At 42.5% G+C, this 24795-nt stretch overlaps 2 protein-coding genes across 13 annotated transcripts in view; one reads left to right on the forward strand and one right to left on the reverse strand.

Annotated features, from left to right (window-relative positions):
- Positions 1-1561, reverse strand: part of LOC311432356 (uncharacterized protein) — a 28934-nt gene extending 27373 nt beyond the window's left edge. For 8 of the 9 annotated variants that reach the window (XR_014689994.1, XR_014689995.1, XR_014689996.1 and 5 more), the window contains exon 1: positions 521-1561. The gene's annotated coding sequence lies outside the window, so the exon portion shown is untranslated. The remainder of the gene's footprint in view (positions 1-520) is intronic. The other variant, XR_014689993.1, reaches the window with a different exon arrangement.
- A 249-nt stretch (positions 1562-1810) lies between these two features.
- Positions 1811-24795, forward strand: part of NOL4 (nucleolar protein 4) — a 193254-nt gene continuing 170269 nt past the window's right edge. For 2 of the 4 annotated variants that reach the window (XM_084510739.1, XM_084510741.1), the window contains exon 1: positions 1811-2117. In XM_084510739.1, coding sequence (XP_084366865.1) covers positions 1851-2117 — 267 coding nt within the window. In that variant the 5' untranslated portion in view covers positions 1811-1850. Of the gene's footprint in view, positions 2118-2831; positions 2952-24795 lie in introns of those variants that run through there. The other 2 variants (XM_084510740.1, XM_084510742.1) reach the window with 2 other exon arrangements.

A 24795-nucleotide genomic window follows, 5' to 3' on the forward strand; every position in this document is an offset into this window, starting at 1 on the left:
CCATCCCGGCCCGGGACAGCGCCGCCCGCCGCCCGCCGCCGCCGTCGCCACCGAAACTTTTGTCCCGGCGGCCAATCAGGGCGAGGGGGGGGTCCGGGGGGGGGCGCGGGGGGGCGCGGAGCCCCGCGGGGCACGGCCCGGTGCGGCGCCGCCGCGGAGCGGAGCGGGGAGGGGAGGGGAGGAAGCACCGGCCCGGCTGGGAGCAGCGCGGCTCGGAGCAGCCCGGCTCGGAGCAGCCCGGATTAGCCCGGCCCGGCTCGGCTCAGCCCTGCTCGGCCCGGCCCGGCTCGGTTCAGCCCGGCCCGGCCCGGCCCTGGATGCGGGAGGCTCGGGCGGGCGCGGCCGCGGAGAGGCGACGCGGAGAGGAAGCGCAGGGGATGTCCTGCCCGGCATGAGCTGAAACTGTGGCAAAACGGGAAAAAAAAAAAAAAAATCAAGATTTTTTTTTTTCTTCGTCCCCCTCCTTTATAATAATAATAATAAAAAAGGGGGTCTGCTCTGCATCCGCACGCAAACTTACTTGGAAGCCTCGCAGCCGGCTGAGCACGGAGAGCAGAGGATCCCCCGCAGCCGAGGAGTCCTGCATGGGAGCACCATCACTGCCCTGGCACAGCACCCGAGAGCCGCCTCCTTGCCTTCAGCATCCTCCTGGGACTGAGCTCGCTCTCCTCCGGTCCGACACCCGAGCCTGTCTCCTAGATATCTGGCTGTTTGTTTTTTCCTTTTTTTTTTTTTTTTTTTTTTTTTCCTCCTCCATCTGCTGGGATGGCAGAGTAAATAAATTGAGGAAAATTCCTAAAAAGGCATCGAAAATTCAATGGGACTGAACAGGAGGAAGTGAGATGCTCACAGACCGTTACAAAAAAAAATTACAAAAAAAAAATATTAAAAATAGAAATATATGCACTTAAAACGTGGATCGGATGTATTAGGCTTAGAAAAATAGCAGGTAAGAACTTTCTTTCTTTCCAGCACCTTCATGCCCGGAGCAGGGAGATGTAAGGCGGTTTTGCCCAGCCCTGGAATAAAGGGGGAGCGAGGAGAGCAGCTTGCCCTTCAGTGCTGCCTCCATCCTGCGCGGCGGGGCTGCTTTAGGGAGAGGCACAGCCCGCCAGGACAGAGACAGAAAGCCTTCCAGAAGGCTGCCGGGCTGGAGGAGGAGGGTGGGATTTTTTTTTTTTTTTTTTCTTCTTGCTATTTTTTTTTATATATATATATATATATTTTATTTTTTCCCCTTCACCTGCGCTATCCAGGGTGAATCCGGGCGCAGCTGATGCGTGGAGAAGAAGAAGGACCCGAGTCAATATTTCCTTTTCTCCTCGCTGAGCCGAGGGACGGGATTTTAATTATTTATCCGCCCGAACCCTCTCCGGGCGAGGAGAGGCTGCCGGAGCCAGCGGGATAGTCCTGCCTCGCGCGATTATTGAAGGGACTGAGCACGTACCGGGGGAGGAAGGAGAAGAGGAGCCTCCACCAGCCAGCCCCGCTTCAGTCCAATAATAACAATTATAATAAAAAAAAAATCAAAAAACACAAAAAAAAGAGGAGAACCTCGCCACTCCACCGAACCGACCGCTGCCCCCCACCCCCCTCCCGGCCCCCCCGGCTCTCCCCCGCCCGGAGCAGCCCCACCACACACACACACACACAAAAAAAAAAAAAAAAAGAAAAAAAAGAAAAGCAGCCGGGCTCTGCCTGCCTGCGCCGGGACCTCGGTGCCGTCCCTCCCCCGGCGGGGGCTGCGCGCTGCGGGGCGCACACAGGTGCCGAGCGCGGCCGGGCCCGGCCCGCGGGGGGCGCGCGTGTCCGCGGGGGTGCGCGGGGGCGCGCGCGGGCACCGGGAGACGATGGAGAGCGGCGAGCGGGACATGTACCGGCAGTTTCAGGACTGGTGCCTCAGGACTTACGGGGACTCGGGGAAAACCAAGACGGTGACCCGTAAAAAATACGAGCGGATCGTCCAGCTCCTGAACGGCTCCGAGTCGAGCTCGACGGATAACGCCAAATTCAAATTCTGGGTCAAATCTAAAGGCTTCCAGCTCGGCAACTCGGACGAGGTCAGTGGTGGTGCTGGAGGAGGGAAGCAAGTGCTGTACGTGCCAGTCAAAACCACGGTTAGTAGAGAATTGTCTTCCTTGTTCTATGTCGGCCGCTGCAGCCCGCTCCGGGAGCGAGAGGCAAAGGGGGAGCCGCAGCCACAGTTGGCTCCTTCCTCCCTCTTCCCCCAAGTCATCATCACCATGTTGCGTTTGCCTGTCACATTAGACACCGCCGAGCTCTTTGTGGTCCTTTTATTTAAAGCGAGCGCGCACCAAACACATCCCGCCGGCTCGCCGCCGCCGGTGCCCGGTGGTGTCCCCGCTGGTGTCCCCGCTGGTGTCCCGGTGCCCCCGGTGGCCGTGCGGGTCGGGGCTGCGGGCCCGGCCCCGGCTTTTGTCCCGCCGCCGGCCCCGGCCATTGTGCGGGGCAGGCAGCTGGCACAAAGCCCCTCTGCCTGCTCCGGGGGGGTTTCCCCGGGAGAGCGGGGCTTTCGCCTGCTTTTTTTTTTTTTTTTTTTTTTTCCTTCCCTTTATATATATATATATATATATATATAATTTATTTATTGTTAGACCGCAGCCCTCGAGACGCCGAGCAGGGGGGAACGCGCCTCGCTGGCTCCGGAGCGCGGCTCGGATGCTGGCGGCGGCGGGGAGAGGATGCTCAACAAAGGGAGATGGGCTCGCACATGACCGCACGCTCTATTTTGTTACTCTTCCTGGGATTGCGCGAGTCTCGCAGCCATAAAGCCCAAACTCCACCGATGCCATACGGTAGCGTGGCATCCCCCGGCAGGCTCCGGAGCTGCGGAGCCCGGCGCGGGTCTGACAGCGGCAGGGTTATTATGCTCGGCGGTGGCAGAGGCTACAGATTCTCCTATGTGAGAAGATGGGAACTGTTGGCTCCAAGTAGGTTTTGCCTATTGAACTCGTTATTCTTACTTCTTGTGCTCCGGGTCACGCAAGCTAAGCTTCTTTTGTCTGTGTCTGGGGCGGTGGGGGGGTGAGGGGGGGAGCAGCTGAGAAAGGAAACCCAGCAATTAAAAATATTCCGGCTTGGGCGCTGGGCTCGGGTGAGCACCGCTCTCTTTTTTATTTGCAGTGGCAGCTTATCCTGACCCGCCGGGGAGGCTGGTGGGTGGCGCAGCGAAGGGGGCTGCTCGGGAAAGCGTTCTGGGCCTGGCCGTGACGTAGGCTGCTGGGAAAATCTGCTGCTGCCTGCTTCGCCCAGGGCACCGAGCTGGGCATTCCCTGGGCCTGGTGAGATGGGGCCCCTTGCCACCATCGCCTCCTGGCCATGGGTAGGCTGAGGTGGGGGATCCCTTTGGAGGAGGTTATGAATATGAAGACCGAGAGCGAAGGGGAAGCGCTGGAGGGAGCTTGTCCCCCTTCTGTGGCTTTGATTCGCCAAGGCGTTCTAGGTGTGCCTATAGAGCCGGGTAATTCGGCGGGTGTCTGTCCGACAGTTAGGTGACTGATGGTTAATCTCGGACCCCAGCAGGTACCCTAGACCAAATTTATTTTTCCTTGCAATTTGACAACAAACGGAAGTTACGTAAAAGTTGTCCAAAACAAAAAGTCTCCATTTAGGTTGGAATTTTTTAATATCTCCTCAGCTTCCTGGGATAATAATTGCAAGGAGCCAGCAGGCAAGACCTTTTATTCCTAAGACTGTTCTTTTCACTGCAAGTTCAAAACTGTAAGCAAATTCAGTGTTTTTATGAGTGAAATTATGCTGACTACCCTGCTAAATAAAAAGGCTATCGTTACTTTTATGAGGAAGAATTTAAAAATTAAGGGCTCTTCTGGGTCTCTGAGACACAAGACTCACTGATGATCAACCTATTTATTTTCTCCCACCTTTGCCTGGCCATGAGAGCTTGGAGTACCTCCTTGAATTCCTTTTTAAATTTTATTTTCAGGTCTTTTTTTTTTTTTTCTTTTTTTTTTTTTTTCTTTTTCTTTTTCTTTTCCCATTATTCCATTGGAGATTTCAGTGAGAGGTTGAGTGCCTTGCTGGTCCTACCTTTGTTCATTTGGAGGATCATACCCTCAACTGTGAATATTAGTGAATGTCCCTATAAATGCATATATGTATTCGTATTTGTATAGAAATAATTGTCTTAGATATTTAAAGCAACCAAGCAGGCATCATCGTAAATACAAGGAAGGAAAGTTAGCATGAAATATTTGTAAGCATTTTCAGAATACAAGCACATTAGTTGAACAAGGACATAAAACTCGTTATGGGAATGGTCTTGTATTTAGGAAAAAACTCCCTCTTTCCTTCTGCTGTCCAGCACAGATCCTTTGTCCAGCAGAAATGAGAAGAGGCTGTACTCAGCACTCTTACACCGCAGGTAGCTCTGAGAAACAAATGCCCTCCTGGAAACATGAAGCTGGTGTTGCTATCCAAAAAGGCAGAGGAGGTATTTCTGTTGATCTGTAGCGTGGCAATTACACGTGTGAACTGCTGCTAGGGCAGGGGCAATGTGTGCCAGGTGCTGGGTGCTCTGAAATGCCCCATGGTATGGAGCAGGGGTGCAGCCCCTCTCCCAGTGGCAAAGCTCCTATTGACTTAGGCAGGGGCAGGATTTCACCCAGCCTGAAATGGTGTTACTGGGGGAAACACTGGCTTTTCACAGGACAGCAACTGTTGGTAAGCCTTTAAAGCCCGTTCTCTCATTTCTTTGACTCTTACTAATTAGTTAAGAGTTTATTAATTTATGATCATTTAGAGACATCCCCACGTACCGGGTCTGTTATTTTTTTTCTTGCTGTTATCACGTACAGTTGAGCTTGTCTGGAGAGAGACGCAACTGGTAACAGGTCCCCAAACTGTGATTCCCTCCCTTGTCCTCTCCCTCTTCTGTGCATCACTTGATCTCACCATAGAGGTAAAAGTAATTTCAATTTAAAATTAATCACTGCTGGCAGCATGAGCGCTCCCTCTGCAATAACAGGATGGATGAAATTACAAGTTGGACTCTAAAGTCACAAGCTGGTCAAAAACAAGCAAATAATATTCAAATACTTTGGTAGGAATTATTCTCTCCTTGAAGCTTTAAGATTTGCTGCTCAGCTTTGCTGTCAGCCAGAGAGATTTGCTCCTGATGGTGCTGTAATCCACTGCTGCTGGTAATTAGACATCATTACTGCTGCGTTAAAGGGAAAGAGAGAAGGAGAGAGGACAGGCTGGGGCTAATTAACTACTTGATTCTAATGAAAGGAAGAGAGCCTGATAGCAACTGGGAGGTTGCACCGGAACAGGCTAGATGTACAACACAGACTTAATTGAAGCAAGGGTATCTTGCAGCCTCACACTAGCTGAGGCTTGGTCTACTTTCCTGTTCTGTGGACAGTAGCATGCTAGGTTTTGTTCTGCTTTTTCCTTGCCCGGATGGTAAGTAAGTCAAAATCAAAGGCCTGCCTTAAATATGAAGTTTAAGCATGCCAGCAAGGAGAGTGCATAGATGATTATGTGCCGGCTTAATCTATTTTTGGGTATGGTCTCCTCAAGAGCAACAGGAACAAATCAATTCCTGAATGTTCACATCCCTCTGTGGCCTAGGAGATGCACTGTTGGTCACCAAGCAACAACATCCCCTGCAAAACAGCCATTTTAGGTCCAGAGTGGGACAGCACACAGCACGCTATTTGTATGTGCAACTCGGTGAACATCTCACTTCTGCAACTTTTCAGATCTCTACTGTTACTGCCGCGCGTTTTCTTTCATTATGCCCAAGCTCTGCTGTATGCGAATCGTGAGCTGATGCCTAGCCTAGACACGCTGTATAAACGTGCTAAGCCAACAAATATGCCAAATGGCTGACAGCAATTGCTATCGAGTTTTGCTGGTTGGTACCCACAACCCATGAGGAGGTGTGGAGCTAATATTACCAGCATAGTATCTTTTCAAACTGTATAGACGATTTTTATGGTGGATTTTTTTGTGTGTGTATTTTCTGCATAGTTCTTTAACTGGAATTATTTTTTGATTGCCAACTGGAAAACAAATTTATTCTCACCACTGCTTTTTTCTCTTGCTTTATGTCTTCAATGGATATCAATATGGCTCCTAAAATCAAGCTTGACTTAAACATAAGTTACAAAATAATGGCCCAAGCTGTATCGGCAGGTGCTAGGCAGAACTTTTCTTTAAAAAAGAAGGACTAAACTGATTGTGAGATATGGCTCTGATAAAGAATGTGCAATGAGCAAACTAGCAGAATATAACTTCAAATGCCGTGCTTAGATTGCTTTTATGTCGTTTTTAATTTGGAACAACTCCGCAGACCTTAATGAAATCCCAAGCCTAATGTATGATTTTTCCCATGCCTTCTTTTATATTTTCCAACTATAAGCATAGAATGGACTTCCATTCAGAAAACAAATTTTGTTCAGTTTAGTTCAATCTTCAGATCCCCCAGCAGGATCTGGTACCTCTCGGATAGCCGCGAGCAGAACAGGGAGGCTCTCTACGCATGTAGGGCTGTACCACTCAATCTGATTACAGGATTTAGGGCTTACAAATTATAGGCCAGTCAGTTCTGAGGAACAGGGTGTATCCCAGCCCGTCTCTTGTTCTGTTAGTGGTGAAGAATTGTGGATGGGCGTATGAGTTTATGGTTCATTTGATTTTATATAAATTACTTTGCTTATGAACAATAAAATATAAGAAACAGATCACTCTATAAAATAGCTATATGTCAAAATATGGTGCTTTAAATTATCTTGCATTTTAAATTATGGTCATTATTTGGGGGCATTTTATAGCAATCTGAAAATACAAAGCTTTGTCTCGTTGCATTTCTCTCTGCTTTTGTAGCCAACAATATCAAAAATGAATAAAAGGCTTTCTCAAATATATATTGGTAGTTCTGTAGCCTGCTGAACTGCCAATGCATAATGGGAGCAAGCACCACAGAAAGGTGATGTGAGGGTGAGCAGTAATTTGTCCCAGGGTACGGTTCTGCAGTAGTTTACAGTCGTGTTAAATGCACCTTCCAGGCTCAGCAGCTGTATTCAAGCCCTGCAGTATCCGTCCTGTTTATCTGCCAGCCGCATTTTCCCAGTTCAGGTCTCCAGAGCTTCGCCTTCCCCGGTTACCCGCAGCCTCTGTCCTGCTGTTTTCAGATCTCCCAATGGACTCCGTGGGGAAGGAGGCTGGTGAATCAGACAGATAGTGCTGGAAAATGGTCATAGCAGATGGAACAAAACCGGTTTAGTTGGCAACTCTTAATGTAGGCATTCAGCTCAGTGTTCCTGAATAAGGAGAATAACTCCGTCCTGAAACTGAAAAAAATGTTAGTGGCCATATGTAAGATGCTATCTCCACACACGTGTTTTTGTGTGACAGAGAGGAGGATTTGAGATTTCATGGTAACAATGTTGAGCAAGAATTTTCCAAAGAAACGTGAGCAAAAGAGAGCAAATTTTTAAAAAGGGATTATTTTGAAGTGCTTCTTCTGTAACGCTAGTAAATACCAAAACAAAAACTGCTACTGATATATCCACCCTGTACAGTAATGCATACAGTGAGGGAGAGGACAACAGATTCAGTGCTATCACCTGCTAATGGCCAGGGTTGTAGCGTGAAAACCCAAGGAGTTAGACTCAATGATCCTTAAGGGTCCCTTCCAACTAGAAATATTCTATGATTTTATGATTCCAAGTCTCCCGAGTGATCCAGAATAAACGCTTCTAGTTTAATATTCATGCTGCTGTGGAACCTTGCTGAGAAGACTGAGGTGACAATGGACTTGCATCTTTTCTGTACTTCAGTAGCCTCTTGCTAGGGAAGCTGCACTGGATTCAGCCTCTATGCAACGTGGTAGAGACTGTTTCAGACACTTGCATGGTGACTGTCTTCAAAGGTAGCAAGTATTGTTTCTGTAGCTGCATGGCTGTGTGATCAGTGAGTGGTAAGAAGACACTTTTCAGCAGGCTACTGCTCAAATGGGCTGATATGCATAGGTACAACATAATGGTGTGTCATCTGATCTTTTAATGCTGATAGTTTGTTTCTTTCCCTAACTTCTGGGGTGTTCAGCATTGTCCTTGTTCAATGCTCCAGAGAGAGAGGAGATGCAATCTGGAGAGACTATACATAAATACCCAGAAAGACTCCATATAGAGAGCGCTTATCATGAACATTGGAAGAAGGCTATGTCAGAGTTAATGATTCAAATTTAATTTCACTCAATGGAAACAAATTAAAATGGGCTCAAATCAAACCATGAGGTTTGGTCTGCTGTTGGAGGAGGCAACTAGCAGCTGTTGGTCTTGGTCTAATGGAAGTGATTTGGGTCCTGATTTTCCCCAGTACACATGATACAGCTGTTGAGAGCTTGCTGGTAAAAGAGGAACAACACAATCAGGGCAGATATTGAAGAGAGATGTAAATGAGTTAAATTTGGAGAAAGATCACGAGATTGCGTGCCAGAAAACATGAATCTCCAGGCGGATCCTACCAGATTCTGCAGCCTCCCATGCACTGCAGAGCATCACAGGAATCCTTTTTTCCTTTGTTGAGGAAGTGACCCTGGTCAACACAGCACCCAAAATGAGTAGAGTTTTACAGGATGTAAAAGGTGTTTTGCTCATGTATATGTTATTTTTGATCTGCCAGAAGTCTCTCTGGCTTTAAAAACTCATGAGGAGATGATATTTGCTGGTGCATGGGAGTTTTTGGCATACCCTGCGGAATCAGTGAATGTGATTCCTGTAGCTTTCTTAAATTACCTTTCTGTTCTGCTTAAATAGATGATCCAAACAATCTTACATTTCCACTAGTGAGGTATACTTTAATTGCTTGTGAACATAAAATATCCAGGTAGGCAAGAAAGACTTGCTACAAGTTATGGCATTGGACATTCTTCCAGATACAATGGATTTCCTTACAGATGATCACCTTAAGCAAAGGTAGTTGTTCAGGCTTCTAACTGCTTATTCAATGATTTTGCAACCTGCACGACCTCACATTTACTGTTTGCATGTGCAGGGATTAGAGCTAGTTGCTGAAATTGAATTGTAGGATTTGAACCATTTAGTTGTATTTGTGGATGCTTGTCAATTTAAGGGCTATCTGTAGTGAACATTTTACACAATAAATCTGATCTATGGCAGACTGAACCTCAAGGAAAGACTTAAAGACTTTTTTTTTTTTTTTTTTTTTTTTTTTTTTTTTTTTTTTTTTTTTTTAGGAATAAATATTCTTTGTAGACTCGGAAGGGCAATTTTTATTAAATGACCTATTTGAGCCTAGGATGAAACTTATTCAGCCTTTTTGACTTGAGAAGCTGTAATTAGGCTTCTCTAGGAAACGAGAGGTTATATATCTTATATTCTAACAAGGCCCGTGTGTCTGAAGGTTTTGTACATTTTCTCACCCCAAAGATTTTAATACAACAAGGGATGGATACTATAATATTTTGACTGTATTAAAAAGAAAAAAAAAAAGCAGTTGAGATCACTTGTGCTTAAATAACATACAGCTGTAACTCACCATACAAATTTTAAATTAATAAGTCTCTCATAGTTGCCTACAGACTTATACATAGCACTAGCAGTACAACCAACTGATTTTGTAGAGGACTTTTGTTTAAGGCAGACTCAGATCTGAAGTAGCTACCACTAAATCATGACCTATTTGTAGGGTAAAGAAGCATTGTCTTGGCACGTGAGAAATCAGACTTTTGAATTAATTAATGGTTATTACCCTGACCCAATAGATAAATAACAAGTAAGTAATTACACGACTATTTGATACACCAAGAGAAGAACAGCTAAGGCATGGCCAAAGGTTTCAGCAGACAGAAAAGACGATCAAACAGGATGAAAAGTTTTCACAAAATTTCATTATTCAGTTGATATCTTCTCTGACGAAATACCTATTCTGGGTTTACATTTCTTCAGTGATGAAACTGAATAATTGTCAGAAACAAAGAAAAGAAATAAAGAAAAAGATGACGGTGAATTGAGACACTAAATTGCAGTACATCACCAGAATTAATAATTAATTCAAGAATGAAATAACCAAAATATTATGAAAATATATAATTTCCCACTATATATGGTGATGATGTTGTAATAATTAGAAAAATCTATTAGAAAGAGGAAAAAAAAGTGGGGAATATAGTTGGTAGAAATAACAGACCAGTGAAACATATTTCAACACCAGAAAAATAAATCATTAAGAAAATCATTGAAATTAGAGTTGTTAAGTGTCGATATGAACTATCTGATTGGTGTAACTAGTTTAGATTTTGGAAGGGTCCGTTACATTCCTCTTACCCATCATATTTGGAAGTCTTTTAAAAATCATTTTCAAATTAAAATTTTCTTCTGGTTTCTTTCTGAAATGAAAATAGTCTGATAGTGACTTTACTTTGGCAGTGATGACAACCTAAAGCTGGTGAAAAGTTGTGAAACCATAGGAAGAGAGCAAGAACTATACAAATGCAGTCCAATGTGCATACACACACATATGGATATATATGAAGTATACAGATAAAACCCAGACAAATAAAGAGGTTTCAACACTGGACAGAGATGCAAATTAATTAGGTTAAGCAAGTCAAGGAAGGATTGGGAAGGAAAATAGAAATATCATAACAAAGGACAAAAGGAGAAATCATGGCAGGCAGAACTCCCTGCAGACCATTGCCAGATAATTTACATTTTATGCCATTGTAACACTAGCTTTTTGAAAGGAGTGGAAGATTTCAAGCTTTTCAATCACATTTAAACTGTATAGATTTACCATAACATCTCAAGGGAAATATTTAGGAATAATTTCAAACAAATCAATAAGCGAATATCTTCAATAAGCATAGCAGGGGCAATGAAAATCATCATTGGGAAAAGTATAGAGAATGATATTGAAAACTTATTCTTCTCATTAATTAAATGATATGTCCTTGCCTTTAATAACATGCTTAGTGCATTTGCTTCATCTCCAAAAGGTCAAGACAGATGAAAGGTCCGGGGAAGGTAACCGAGCTAATTAAAGAAAAGGGGTACTTCTGAATGAAATGCATTTTAATTGGTTATACCACACAGAAAGATGAACATTAAGAAAAAAATACACAATAGAAAAATAGAAAAAAAATAGAAAAATAGAATGCACAGAAAAGATACAAAAAGGTAGAGAAAAGTTGAGAGAAGTGGTGCGGTGTAAACACTGATGAACAACAGAAAGAAAATTCTGCACCCACCCTTTTTAATCCTATTCCATTCTAGTAAGATTTTTGACAACTATCTTAAAAGGGAAATTCAAGGCTAGGCCATTGTTTTACTGCCTTTAGTATTGGGGTTGGAAGGTCACTGCAGCCTCAGGAGAAACTCTGACCACTTCAGCCAAAATCTCTTCCAAGGATTTTACAAGAGAGTGATAGCTCCATGATTCTTGTAAGGATGCAGTATGCTCTTTATGTCCATTCAGCTTTGCTGGCCCCAGCAGAAGTGAGGACAAGGTCATGTTTCTGCCCTTCTTCTGTTCCCCTGGGAGCACCAGCACTGCTGATGGCACTTACCTGCAGCGAAGCACCTTGCAGTTACCTGGTGTTATGCTGCAGCTCTCTGTGCATGGTTCCATACAGAATTTATTGGGGTTAATCACGTTCCAGCCCATATGGTCAACACGAGGAAAGACCCGTAGAGTGCAGTGAAATCCCAGCATTTTCCCATGCCCTTCCCCTTTGTACTGAATTTTCGTATTGCTGATGGTCTCAACCTTTCTGCTCTTGCTTCACGTCTAGTTGTATTAGCAAGTTTTAGGCATGTTTTCTTATGTTGGTTGAAGCTAGCAGAGGAAAATAATTTGGTTATTATTGTACAATGCAATTAGATGCATCGTATTTTGCTTAGAGATTTATTTGTTTATTTGCTGATTACTCTGAAACATCTTTTACGGATTCCCTTGGAGACTTGGACTAGATGGTTTGTTGGTCACTTTGACAGCAGCATTTTCTATGGCTTGTTGCTGTAGGGATGTTACTACCCTGGAAGAAGGAAGGAGATGGTCAAATTTCAGAGCTCCAGCACTATCCTGTGTGGATCAGTGCATGAGATTGCAGTGATTTGGATGGAAAGTTTGCAATCAACTGCCTCCATTTTCCATTTTACCCTACCTGTGATGAGCAGAAACATGTTGATTTCACCTCCATATTTTTGCCTACTTGTGCAAACATTTTTTCTTTAGTTATTGTTGCAATTATTAGCAAATTCTTACTGTACTGGGAAGAAAAGTGGAAGGAAAAAAACACAACAGAATTATTAGAGAATTAATTGCAAATATGAGAGGAATTGGCTCATTCAGGTGAATAAAATTTCTGAAAGATTTTGCTTTTGACCAGCCTGACCGGTAAGAATGGCATACAGCTAATTAGGTGACTTGTCCCACTGCAAGTCTCAAGAAGCAGCAGTGGAAGAAAATAAAGAATGTAACTCATTCTCTTCTTCCTTAATCTACACAGTCATATATATATATATTTAATGACATTTTTGGATAACCTTTATCTTTTTATATTCTGAGAGTTCAGTAAAGGCCCACAGCCACAGTTGTCATAATACTGAAGAACTCTGTCTGGAGTGAGCAAACAGCTCAGCCTTCTTTTGCTGAATACTCTATTCCAATGCCAGGCATCCATCTAAAACCTGTAGTTCAGACAGACCCCATTCTAGTTACCCCTTTTTGTCTCAAATCTGGACTATCCCACAAGGAGTCAGAGTAGTAAGTTCTGCATGGATACATCAGCAAAAAACAGAACTTCTCAAAGAGATGTATATTGTAAACTCAGTGGACTGTGACACTTTTTTATTTTTTTTTGGAAAACCTACCCAAATCCTCCACTTTGTTCCACCAGTGCAAAATGCCTGGTTATCATTGTTTTGGTGTAACTCAGAGATAGGTTTGGCATATGGTGAGCTGTCAGGGAGTTATATTTATGCCAAAGCAAATAACAAAACAATAGAAATTAAGCTAGTTCTAGAACTAAATAAAGATGGTTAAAATAAAATTACTTCCTTTCTTTTTTGTTGCCTTTCAGTATAGCAAATTCTAATGTTATTCTCTTCAAATCAGCCCAATTTTGGCAAGATTGACATTGAGGAAAAGGTGGAACTGAAAATATTCTTTCACCTGTATTCCTACTTGAATCCTACATTTTCAGCTTGAACCAAAAGAGCTGCTTTCAAAAATGGTGTTAAAACAAATAAACAAAAAGCATTCTTAAATAGGAGAAAGCAGGTCAAATTTTATTAGTAGCAGTAAGTAGAACATGTTAATTAATAGAATTCTAATGAACTGTGCCTTCTCTGCTATTTACCTTTGAACATTAATAAATTTACAGGTAATTACCTGATTTTTATTTATTATTTATTTATTTATTTATAATATAAATTTGATTCTTAATAGATGTTAAGTCAGGAAAATTTTCAGTTAAACAAACTTCAAAAATTTTGACAAATTTGCTTTTATCATGTTTGCTTGAAAGCAGGCAAATAAACAATGCTCAGTGTAGAAGGTTGTGTGAAAATATTCAAAGTGAATTAGCAATTTGTCTGGTGGATCCAAAGAGTGATCTACCAGACCTACAAAAGAGCTGAAAATCTGTAGCTGTAGGAAGCTAGAAGGAGTCAAGCTGGTGAAATCCAAGAGCTATGAAGGACCAATTCTGTCATCCTAAATGGCACAGGATAAAATCCACTTGTGGGACATGACAAGCAGAAGGCCTGTGAAACATATTTTTTGGCACAAAGACGATGCCCCTGTTTCAAAGGCACAATGCAGTCCTTCAGTGATGCTTAGGCTTTATAGTGGCTGGTGCCCGGGGAAGAAACCCACCCAAAAAGCTCCTGCCTTGTGTGTTCAATGCCCTGGCCAGTCCATAACTCTGGGTTGGGTGGCAGTGGCTGGGTTTGCAACAGGATATGCCCAAACAAAGCTCCTCCATTTTTAAATAATAATTTACCTATGCCAGCTAACCCTTTATACCATAACATATTTCAATATTATGGACCAGTGTTTGATAAATGTATAAATGTGTTTCTAAAGCTTATAAAAGTATATATGAAGGCTTAATTCCAGCAAGGCCAATGCCAGATGTAAATACTGCTAGAAACAAGCTACCCCTGCCTCCTTGGTTGTGATACAACCTTCTGCAATGCTGGGGCTGTGCTCATCACCCCAGACAGCTCTCCACTGCAGAAATCAGGGAAGGAGCCTGTTCTTAGACTTTTAAACTCTCCATATATTTAAGAACATTACAAGTGTGTATCTCTCATCCTTTCCCCTCCCCAACTAAACGTATGCAACCCATATGCTTATCCTCAGTCATGCTGTTGAGGTAGTTTGTTTGATTGTTTTTAAATATTCTCCCGTTTCTATGGATTTTGCATTAGGACAAGTACTATGGGGAGAATTCAGATCTCCTTCCCTTTTCTGTGTCTCTTTGAACTATATTTACATTAGAGAAGAGCTGCTTCTAATAAGACTGAAAGAAAAGCGAGATGAGAGAACAAATGTGGTAAAGTGTTAAAGCAAATAGCGGATAAACAAACTTTCACTTAATAGCTCCCTGTGAGCTCATCCTAATGAAAGTAAGTCAGCTTTGGGAGAGGTGGAGGCTGGGGAAAGTAAAATCAGCTTGGAAAATGCATATTACAAATTTCACAATAGCAATAATAAAACTAATGAAATAAACTAGGTAAAATAAGGATGATGCTTCCTGTTAATTTGGTAATAAGACAACTACTGATATTTAAAATCAGTATTTATGTCACTAAGCATACCTGTTGACCACCTATAAATACAGAACAACCTTAAGATACTAATCGCCTAACAATTCAAACTGCCTGGAAAATGTGTCGAAGATGAATCAGATTACTTTTTTATTGCATTTTTTTTTCACTGAAATTTCATTTCAGCAGAATTTAAAACAAATTCTGTGTATTTTCCCCAGTATACATTTCAAATTGGATCTTATTAGTCAACATTTAATTTAATGAGTATCACAGAAATGATACAGTAGAAAGTAGCTAAACAGAATGTTGCTAGACTCTAAAAAGCTTGTCTTTATACAAATATGCAACTAATGAATAGGTGCTGGCTATTCCTCGCAATGTTAATGTGAGTATGTTCACTATTGTACAATAGCCCCAATATCTATCTGATGTCTGCAGAGCTACACATTTTCTTTAATCCTTATCATTTGTCTCTGCTGCTGGAGATTATTATTTACTAATAGGCACAGAACATTTTTTTTCCTTATGTTGCCTTTATTTCCAGACGTCAAGCCCTGCTGTTTCTCATTCTGAATTCCAATCTGATGGCAGGTGCCAAGATTCAAATGTATATTATCTATGGGCAGTAGGATCAGCACATTTGTGTGACATCAGCTGAACTGAACCACTCACTGTGCTGGCTGCATTTTAATATTTTTAATCTTTCTTTGGAAGGCACGCTATTTTGGTGAGCAACCAAATGCAGTCTAAGCTGTGTACAAGAGGAGATCTACAAATGGGTTTCTAAAAGTAGGCTTCTGTAAAATCAGAATAAATAAATAAATAAATAAATAAATAAATAAATAAATAAAAACTCAAAAACATGTAACTGGAGAACCTATTAGGTTCAATCCACCCACAACCATCTGGAGCAATAAGTTATCTATCTTATTTATCTAAACAAAACTTTGGACATGACATGAGCAGAAATGTGGTGAATAAGTTGAGCTGAAATAATTTGTAGCTTAATGTTTTCAAATGTCCGAGACCAGGAAGACTGATTTTAAGAATTACTGAATGACATTACCATAATAATGTGAAATAGACCATTTTAAAGGCAAAAACTGTTCCTGCTACAGCCAATATCAAAATCCCACTGACTACAATAGTAACGGGATCGGTCTTTTAAGTAGCAAACCATGCTGTAAAAAATAAATACTTCTGTTTCACAAGGTAATATGGATAGCAGTATAGTTGGATATTCTCAGACACCATAGTTTGTGGATTTTATCTCTCTAATAATACAGAGGTTCAGCACCTGTCTTATGAATCATGGAGAGAAAGGCATAAGCTGTTTCAAAGCCATTCCACTGGCCCTGGCCGAGAAAGCTCTCCAGAGACAGGATGCACCCTGTGTGCCTCCGAAATGAAGTGCTGCCTCACGGGAGAAACTGTGTTCATCAGCACAGGTCTCTCTGTGGCACCGATGGCAGGAACTGCCCATTGTGACCCATCCCTCTCCTCCGCAACGCCCTGAGATGGATCAGTTTTTCACCCTGAAACAAACTGAAAAATACACTGGCAGCATTTTTTTTTTTTTTCATTTTCCTTTTGCGTTTCATGTATGGCAGCGTGGATTCAAAACCGAGCTGCATCCCATGCATCACACAAACAAAAGATCTGCACAGGTTTTGGCAGAGAGAGGCACAGGCTTCGGGGAAGGAAGAGCATTTGTACCGCTGGTGTGCCTGCTCTCCAGGAGCCGCCAGCTCGCTGTGTCTTGCTCCTGGTGAGGCCCTGATCAGCTCGCACTGATGCTCAAAGCAGAGCCTCTGGGGCTTTGGGGCACGCCGTACCCCAAAATCTCTGTCTCTAGTGGTGGCTGAGAGGAAGAGTTACCATGCCCCAAATCGGGGCTGGCATTTTGGGGGAAACTGGGGGGGAAAGCTTTGATATTGTGCACCGGCGAGGCGAGGCGCGACGCGAGTGACTGTGACTCCATCGGACATAATGAGTGCACCGGTTCAGCAACCGGCAGACATTTCCTCCACCCCTCCCCCTGCAGCCATATGGTACAGTAAACAACCACCACAGGGTGGTTTTTTTTTTTGTTTTTTTGTTTTTTGTTTTTTGTTTTTTTTTTTTTTTTTGTCGTTTTTATTATTTTATTTTTTATGTTATTATTATTATTTTTTTCTTCTTCTCGCCCACCCCCCCTCCCCGGCTGCCCCTCGGGGCTGGGGGGAGGCATTTTCTTCCTCTTCATCGCCCTCCTCCTCCTCCATCCCCGGCTCCGTGCCTGGATCCATGGCCGGGGCTGGCATCGAGGGCACGGGGAGGGGGGGTTTGAGAGCAGGGAGAGGGCGCGGCCGCCCCACCACCGCTCCCCCCGCTCTATCCCTGCCGGTTCCTATAGTAACAGTGCAATACCTCCGGGACACGCTCACACACACACTCACACACTCACACACACTCATGCACACCCGCCCCTCACGCCCACTCGCGGCAGGCAGGGAGGGGGGGAGCAGCGGGCACGGCCGCGGCGCCCTCCGCCATCTCCCTCCCTCCCGTTCCCATGGCGACGGGCTGCGGCTGCACCTGGGCGGCCTCTCAGCCCCCCCCCGCCGGGCTCCGCAGGGTGCTGTGGGGTGCTGTAGGGTGCCAGCAGGGCCCCAGCTGCCATCCCCCAGACCCAAAGGTCACGGCTGGGCCCCTGCTGCCTGTTAGCTGCAGGGCCAGCTGCCAGCAGCCGAGCGGCTGAGGGAAAATGTCAGCTCAGATGGCTGCTCTGAGGGACCCCGGCTGCCCCTGGGGGGCTTGGTTCTCCTCCTCGCACCCGCAGACATCCAGGGGCCAGCGGTTTGATGTCGGGAAGCCCTTGTCTTTGGCAGCAAGGCCTGCATCCCCTAGTAAATCCACCGTACCGTGGCATGATGCCACATGAGACCTTGCTGGCAGATGTCTGGCTGCCCAGCAGCGCGGCAGCTACAAATACGCCCTGTCGGCAGTGATGTGCCGTGGCTGGCATGGCTAGAGGTGCAGGGGGTGACCACCTTGCACCACTGTCGCTGCCGGTGTTTGCTCTCGCTTGCTGCTTTTGCTCAAACCTGGCACTCGGGACACCTCTTAGCTACAAACCCTGGTGGTCTTTTGCAGTGTGTACATAGCTGTATGGCGTATAGCACAGGATGGAGTTACACCTATTGCTGAAGGGTAGTGTTGCTGAACTTATGGCCCTCGAGGTGCTAAATGGGCTGTTATGGGCAATAAAAATGCTTGCATGTGGTTGAGATGTGAAAATGCGATCTCAAGTCTCTGACGTGCAGTTATTAATCAGCCTGAAGTCAGGTCTGCCCCTCTGCAAGTCCCTTCCTCCACACAGCTGGATGGGGCAGCCCAGAGGGGATGGGTAGCAGGAATGGCCATAGCCCTGGGTACCAGAGAGGTTTCTCTTCCAGCAGTAGTATACAGAAACTATTTTTTTATCAGCTTCAATAAATGGTGGTTTGTGTGTCATCAAATACAGCTGGAGGACTCCCATTGTCTTCAATGGAGCACAGCTGAGACCTAAAAGGATAGTAAAGCACCTGACCAATAATAGCATCACCCGTGAAAATAACATTGAATTCCTTTGTGAGAAACTAACCACAAAACCCCATCTGTATCCTAAAGATGTTCATCTACAAAAGAGCAGGAAGCTTTCTCTTCCTTTACAGTTGTTAAAATAGCTTTAAAAGGGAGTGTTATCAACTGTTACAATTTCTTTGTGAGTCCCATGGTGTTTGTCATTTTTCTTGAAAAATCACATCTACAGTCAAATGCTCATGTGAAAATTCTACTTTTGTGTTAAAAAAAAAAAAAAAAAAAAAAAAAGGAAAAGAGGAAAACAGGCAAAAATCTTTTAGTAATCCTCCTAGCAGTATAGAAGAGACTGTCAATCTTAGCAACAGCTTCCTGTCAGTTCTCAAGATCTCTCAAGGACCCGGGGTATTTCATTATCAATCTTTTGACTGATGAGTGTATAACCTGCTAGTGGATAGCACGGTTCCAGAATTCTACCGATACTGTGGTATCAGTAGAAACTGATACTGCTGGTTTGCAAGCCATGAATGGTCAGCAGGCTGCTGTTAGGGAAATTTGACTTTAAAGCCTGCAAAAGTCCCAAGTGGACCCTGTATACTTAGAAATCAACAGTTTGTTTCCTAAATCAGAAGATTTTTCAGACCAATTTCAGGATTTTCCTTACCCTATCTCAATAATTTTTAATGCTTCAAATACAAGTTAAATAATTATTCTTAAAGCAAAGGCCATCAGCATGAAAGATGAGAAAACAAAGGATATAATTTCAGTCAAATTATTTCAACATAATGCTTAGTAAGCTGTTTGAAAAAAAGATTCAGAAGGTGTTCAAATTAACAAAAACAGTCTAAAATTTAATTACATAGATAGGAACACTGAATGCATCTTAAATTATGTAAAGCTCAGCTTCATAATAGGAGAGTCTAGAAGCTTCAGGTTTTGAAGTTTAAAAATCAGATTGTAAAAGCATTATTTGAAAAAAGTTGCATGACTACGCTGCATACAGAAAGGCTCTGGAGAAGGAGAGCACTCTGGTAAATGGCTTATTGAAGAGAATACTTCTCAGGTGCCATCTCAACCAAGTTCCTTCTGCTGCAACCCTGGGATCATGGGAGGATCATATATGAAAGCAACATCACTGCTTTACTTCTTGGGCTTTGTAGTTCTAATAACTTGACTTGTGAGGGACCAAAAAATCCAAATAATTTGCTACAGTACCTACATCAATAGCACACAAGAATTAATTCAGAGAATTTATGCAGCTTGAGTTATATCTAGTATTAGAGTAAGATGAACATAACGGTTCTTTTTCTCTAATAACTCATGAAACCCAATATAACTGATGTCTAGAAAGGATGAAGACAAACAATAGGACACTAGACTGGATGCTGTATCATCTTAATAGTTTTATTTATTTATTGTATTTTGGTGAATAATCAGAGCAGAGGCAGGTACACTGAGTGAAAAAGGAATGCCCATGACCTAGAAGTGGAAACACAAGGAGACAGAAAAAGAAAAAAGAAAACAACAAAGCAAAGCAAACTAACCAACCAACCAACCAAAAACCAAAACAAAACAGCAACAACAAATAGAAAAAGAGAGAAGGGAGCAGCTGAGCAGAAAATTTAACAGGAAGAAATGAAATGAAGCAGCCCTTTTTGTTTCATCATCCAAAATGTGAGGGAGTTTCAGAAAGATATATTTTTTTTAATATCAGAAATCATAAAATAAGTCTCTCAAAAAGCCTGATGAGAAAGATCTCCTGACCCTGGGAGAAAGAGAGTGAAATGATGGCATTGTGTTGTGAAGTACCTTCAGATGGTAGATTCCTGTTAAAAATGACTGAGCAAGATAGGAAATGTTGGCAAATAGATAGAAGGGATAAAACCCCAGATACAGAATGAAACCCCATCCTAAACGCATTGTACCAGCTGCTGACAGCTACCTCAAGGGTCTGTTAGCTCTTCTTAGGCAATGGCTAGCCAGCCTGCCATGCCAGTAACATATTATTAAATCAGATTGAATTTAATTTCACACACACGCATACATAAAAAACAAATACACATATTTACCAGACGTGCAGCTGTGCCTGATGTCTCCCCAGAAAACAAATGCCAGGATACATGCAGAATACCCCCAATGAAAAGTTATGCTGGAAATGATTTGATTTGATGGGAAATTACTGTGTCATTTCCTTTTAAAATCTGTAGCACTCAACATGTAGTACCGTAATAGGCTATTTGCAAGAGCAGAGCAGGGCTTGTCTGTGTGGTCTTTTTAACGTCTTTTTGGTGACCCATGCCTCTTTGGCCACTGTAGAAGTAGGATTTTGCATTTAGTTTTCTTAGCGAGGGAGATCTGGCCTTGTATGTGGCTTGGGTAGCAGGTGTGATTCATCAGTAACATAACAGTGTATTTCTTAGAGCAGACAGGGCATAAGTGATGTAGATACAGTACATATTCAGTCCACACAGCTGACTCCATCTGTTGGTGCAAGTGCTGCAAAGCCTTTTAGGATATTTGAAGTTAGTGATTGCTATAAAGTGCAAGCAAATGAGTGGGCGCAATGTATTTACAAAGAGAGGGATGTGATACAAAATTTCCTACTACATTGGCATCCTTGATTTTACTAAATGTTTCAGGATACACATGATCTCCTTCTGCAATGTGTCTTGGGAAACGTAGTCCAGGAAGGAGCAAGCCTGATTAAAGGAGAAGGTGAAGGTTTGAGGAAAGCAAGCTGCAGCTTTCTGTAGGCGCAGCAGTGTCTCAGAACATGAAGTTTAATGTTGAATTGTTGCAGAAAGAAACAAAAGGTCTCACTTTCAAATTCCATTCTTGATAACATTTTGCTCTACAGAATAAAAAATGTTATCGTTTATGTTGTCACCAAGACGAAAATAGATGTTGGCTCTCCTTGATTTGAAGCCTTAAACCCTTTGCCATCTCGAACATGGGTGTGAAACTGTGATCTCCCTTTTTATTTGTATCAGCTTTGCTGAGAGGCTGAAAGTGCTGACAGTGTGTCCCTAGTCCTCTGCAGACAGAGCAAGATTTACAAAGAATAGAACAACTTGGGAGCTTGAGTCATAGTATATTACAATCAATGTGAGTCTTCAATGGGATTTTGAATTATGTTATTATATTCTAGAAGAAATAATTAGTAATTTTCTGGACCCCTTACAAGGGAAGAAGGGAAGTTTTTTTTTTTTGGTTTTTTTTTTTTTTTTTTTTTTTTTTTTTTTTTTTGTTTGTTTGTTTGTTTTTTTGTTTGTTTTGGCAGCTGTAGGAGCACAGCAGGGATTGGGAGCTGTGGCAGAGCCCTGGGGAGGTGATCACTGATTTCTCACTGCCACCGAGAGGCCCTTGCTGACTTTCTCCGTGGATGTGATCTTGTATGACACTGAGACTGCCCCCGAATGAGTCCTAGGGAGTGTTCTTATAGTGTCTGTCTTCCAAGTGAACGTAACTAAGGCATGGTGGCACAGCAGTTTGCAAACATTTTGTAGCAGGCTGTTGTTGTAGGCTCAGCCAACGATTCTGCATTTACCTCTGCTGGTCTGTAAGACAGCCTCTCAGATGAAGTGATGAATGTTACCTCAGAAAAGACATTTAAAACATGACTGAAGAAAGTAGATCATAAACAGTAGGAGACAATCCCTATACCGTAGGGGAATGGGCCAAGTGACCAGATGATTTTTCTTTCATCTGTAATATCCCTGAGTTTGTATAGTACTATTCAATTCAAGAAATCCCATAGCACATTGCAAGCTAAACCACGAATTACAGCCGGCTCTAGGGTGGATGGTTGTATCAATCAGTCAGGCTGTACACAACATGTGTACATAATGAGAGGAAGAGAAACATTATTATCATTATTATTATTGAACACATCCGAGCGCTGTATCCCATTATCTTAATATTGCCAGTATACACAGAAGAGCGAGAAAATGGGCAAGTTACTTAATATTGGTGAATTATGGTTTTGCTTCAGTTTGAACAGACTAGTTTAAACTAAGATATTAGGAGACAGAGCACTGAATTCTAGTGAACCTGATGAATAATATAATCATTATACTGTATTTAATACATAATTGAATTCTAATACTATGTTTCAACTTTTTCTTCCTGTTCTGGTAAACAGCTGAGAAATTTATAACTTTATTCTTTTTGTATAAAGAAAGCAAATGCAGTTAAGGATACATGCTTGAAGAAAAAAAAAAAGTTAATATAGTGCTGGGTTTGTGTTTTGTTGCACAGAGTTGTACTAATAATTATGAAGATCCTTATAGTTTGCATATTAACTGTTACAGATTTGAAAGAATAATCATGAACTTTAATTATACAGAGCAGACTGTTTCATCTGCATCTTTCCTTTTCTTTCATCAACTGTGCTTTACGTATACTAACATCAGCATACAAAGCAATATTACAGTAGTAAATTCGTGGGCATGCGTAGATTAGGGCAGAGACTTGCAAGCGTTTGATTAATAGGGAGTCTTTAACTTGCAAATACTCCAATTTCCTATCTTCTCTCATGCATCAAATATTGGGGAAATCTGGTTACCTGCTTATTCGATTGAATATTTAGAAGTACTGTTGAGGAAGTAATGTTTTCCTTCATTATCTACATATTTCTTTAATTCTCTTTAAAAAAGAAAAGGGATGGTGCTCAGTATTGTTAGTGATCAGAGCTGGGGTGTACCTCTTGTCTTCACTAAAAAAAAAAAAGAGAGGAAAAAACCCACTCTTTACCCAGTAAAACAACATTTACAAATTCAAGGTTTCAATTTGCAATTACTGATGTTTTGAACTGTTTGCTGCTTAGAATTGTTCCAGATTCAATGCAGGGAAATGTTCTGAGGAAAATTCACGTAACTGAAAATCCAACCCCTTTCTACTTGGAATTTGCAGTTCAGAGATCTATGTCCATTTCAGAATCAAAGGAAAAAAAAAAAAAAACTTCCAGTCAACTCTCCTGTTTTTACAGGTGATGATACCTGTGCATATTAGGTAAGGTTACCAAATATATACAAGAAAATTCATATAGAGGCATGTCATTTCAAGCCTAGGCTTTCGAAGAAGGTGACTGCATTGGAATAAAGGCCCGAAGGAAGGACAGAGCAAGCATGAACCCACTGAATTTCATTGCCAGTGGCAGAACAGACACGGCTTTTGATTCCCTGCCCTCCGATGAGCAGTGCCTGAGCATGCCTGAGAGAACATGCACACAGTCCCTGTGGAAATTGCTGACCATAAATCTGTTTTAAGCCCTGAAAAATAGTGTTTGGAGTGCATGAGGTGCAGCAGCTAGACTAAGAGAAGAACAAGGGGGAGAAACAGCAAAAAATAGTGGGGAAAATGCATTTTATCTTAAAGCTTCTCTAAGAAGAACTGATATCACTCCCACTAACATTAAGTAGAGTAATCTCACTGCTTTCAGAAGGACATTAAGTAAGGCGAGGAAGGCTTATATTCTTATAGTGATTATTGACGAAATTGTTCAAAGAGTTTATTTGGAGAAAAACTGAGTCTTCTGGGTCTTGAAAGAAGTTAGGGAGACCGTTTTATGTGGTTGTATTCTCCTAGTGCATAACCCCACCGGCCAAAGAGAATTTGGTGGGCTTTCGTGAAGGTTCATCATTGGCAAGTGTTATTCTAATACCCAAACAGCTTCAAGATAACATTTGATACAGAAAAATGTTCTTTAAACAGGATTACCAAAAGGGGTTGTAAAGGCTCCATTTTTCAGTCACTGCCACCATTTTTTTCTTAGTTTCTTTTTAGATATATATTTTGCATGTGTAGCTGTAGCAAAAATTAATCGACATGGTGATATTGCAGGCCAGTGCTGAGCATTTATCCTGAGCAAAGTCTGACTAACATTGACTTCAGTGTACAGTAGCAGCATGTTTCTGCTGAATGGTGATATGAACCCTCCATCTGCAGATGTCAGCCTCCTAACGATCGTGCTGGTCAGGGCTGAACATATGGCTGCACAGTGTTTTTCAAAACTTGCTTCTGCTGGCAAGGATTGGCCTCTTCATGCTGTAGATTTTGTTTACAGTTAGGGAATGGAGGAGGAAAAAAAGGAGAAAAATTGGTGTAAATGATCTGTCTGCAGCACTGCTTCCTCACAGAAACGTAGGGTTTTGCATCTGGCGCCTGCTCTTGCCTAGGTTACCCAGGAGAGAAAAGTGCTGTTGTAGGAGTAAAAAAAAAGAATTGAATTAGGCAAATGTAATTTAATTGAAGATCAAGCCTACAAATAAGTTGTTATAGAGCCCCATGCAAATCTGCTGAGGTCATTTCATTTTGTAAAATCTGATCTGCACACACAAATGCACACACATTAACAACTATTATAAAAACAGCAATATTCTCTATTTACCAACTAATTTAGTCTGATGTGCACTTTTGAGTGCACAAGCCCTCCCTCAGGTCTGAC

The sequence above is a fragment of the Aythya ferina genome (assembly GCF_964211825.1).
Source record: "Aythya ferina genome assembly, chromosome: 2".
NCBI classification, from domain to species: domain Eukaryota; kingdom Metazoa; phylum Chordata; class Aves; order Anseriformes; family Anatidae; genus Aythya; species Aythya ferina.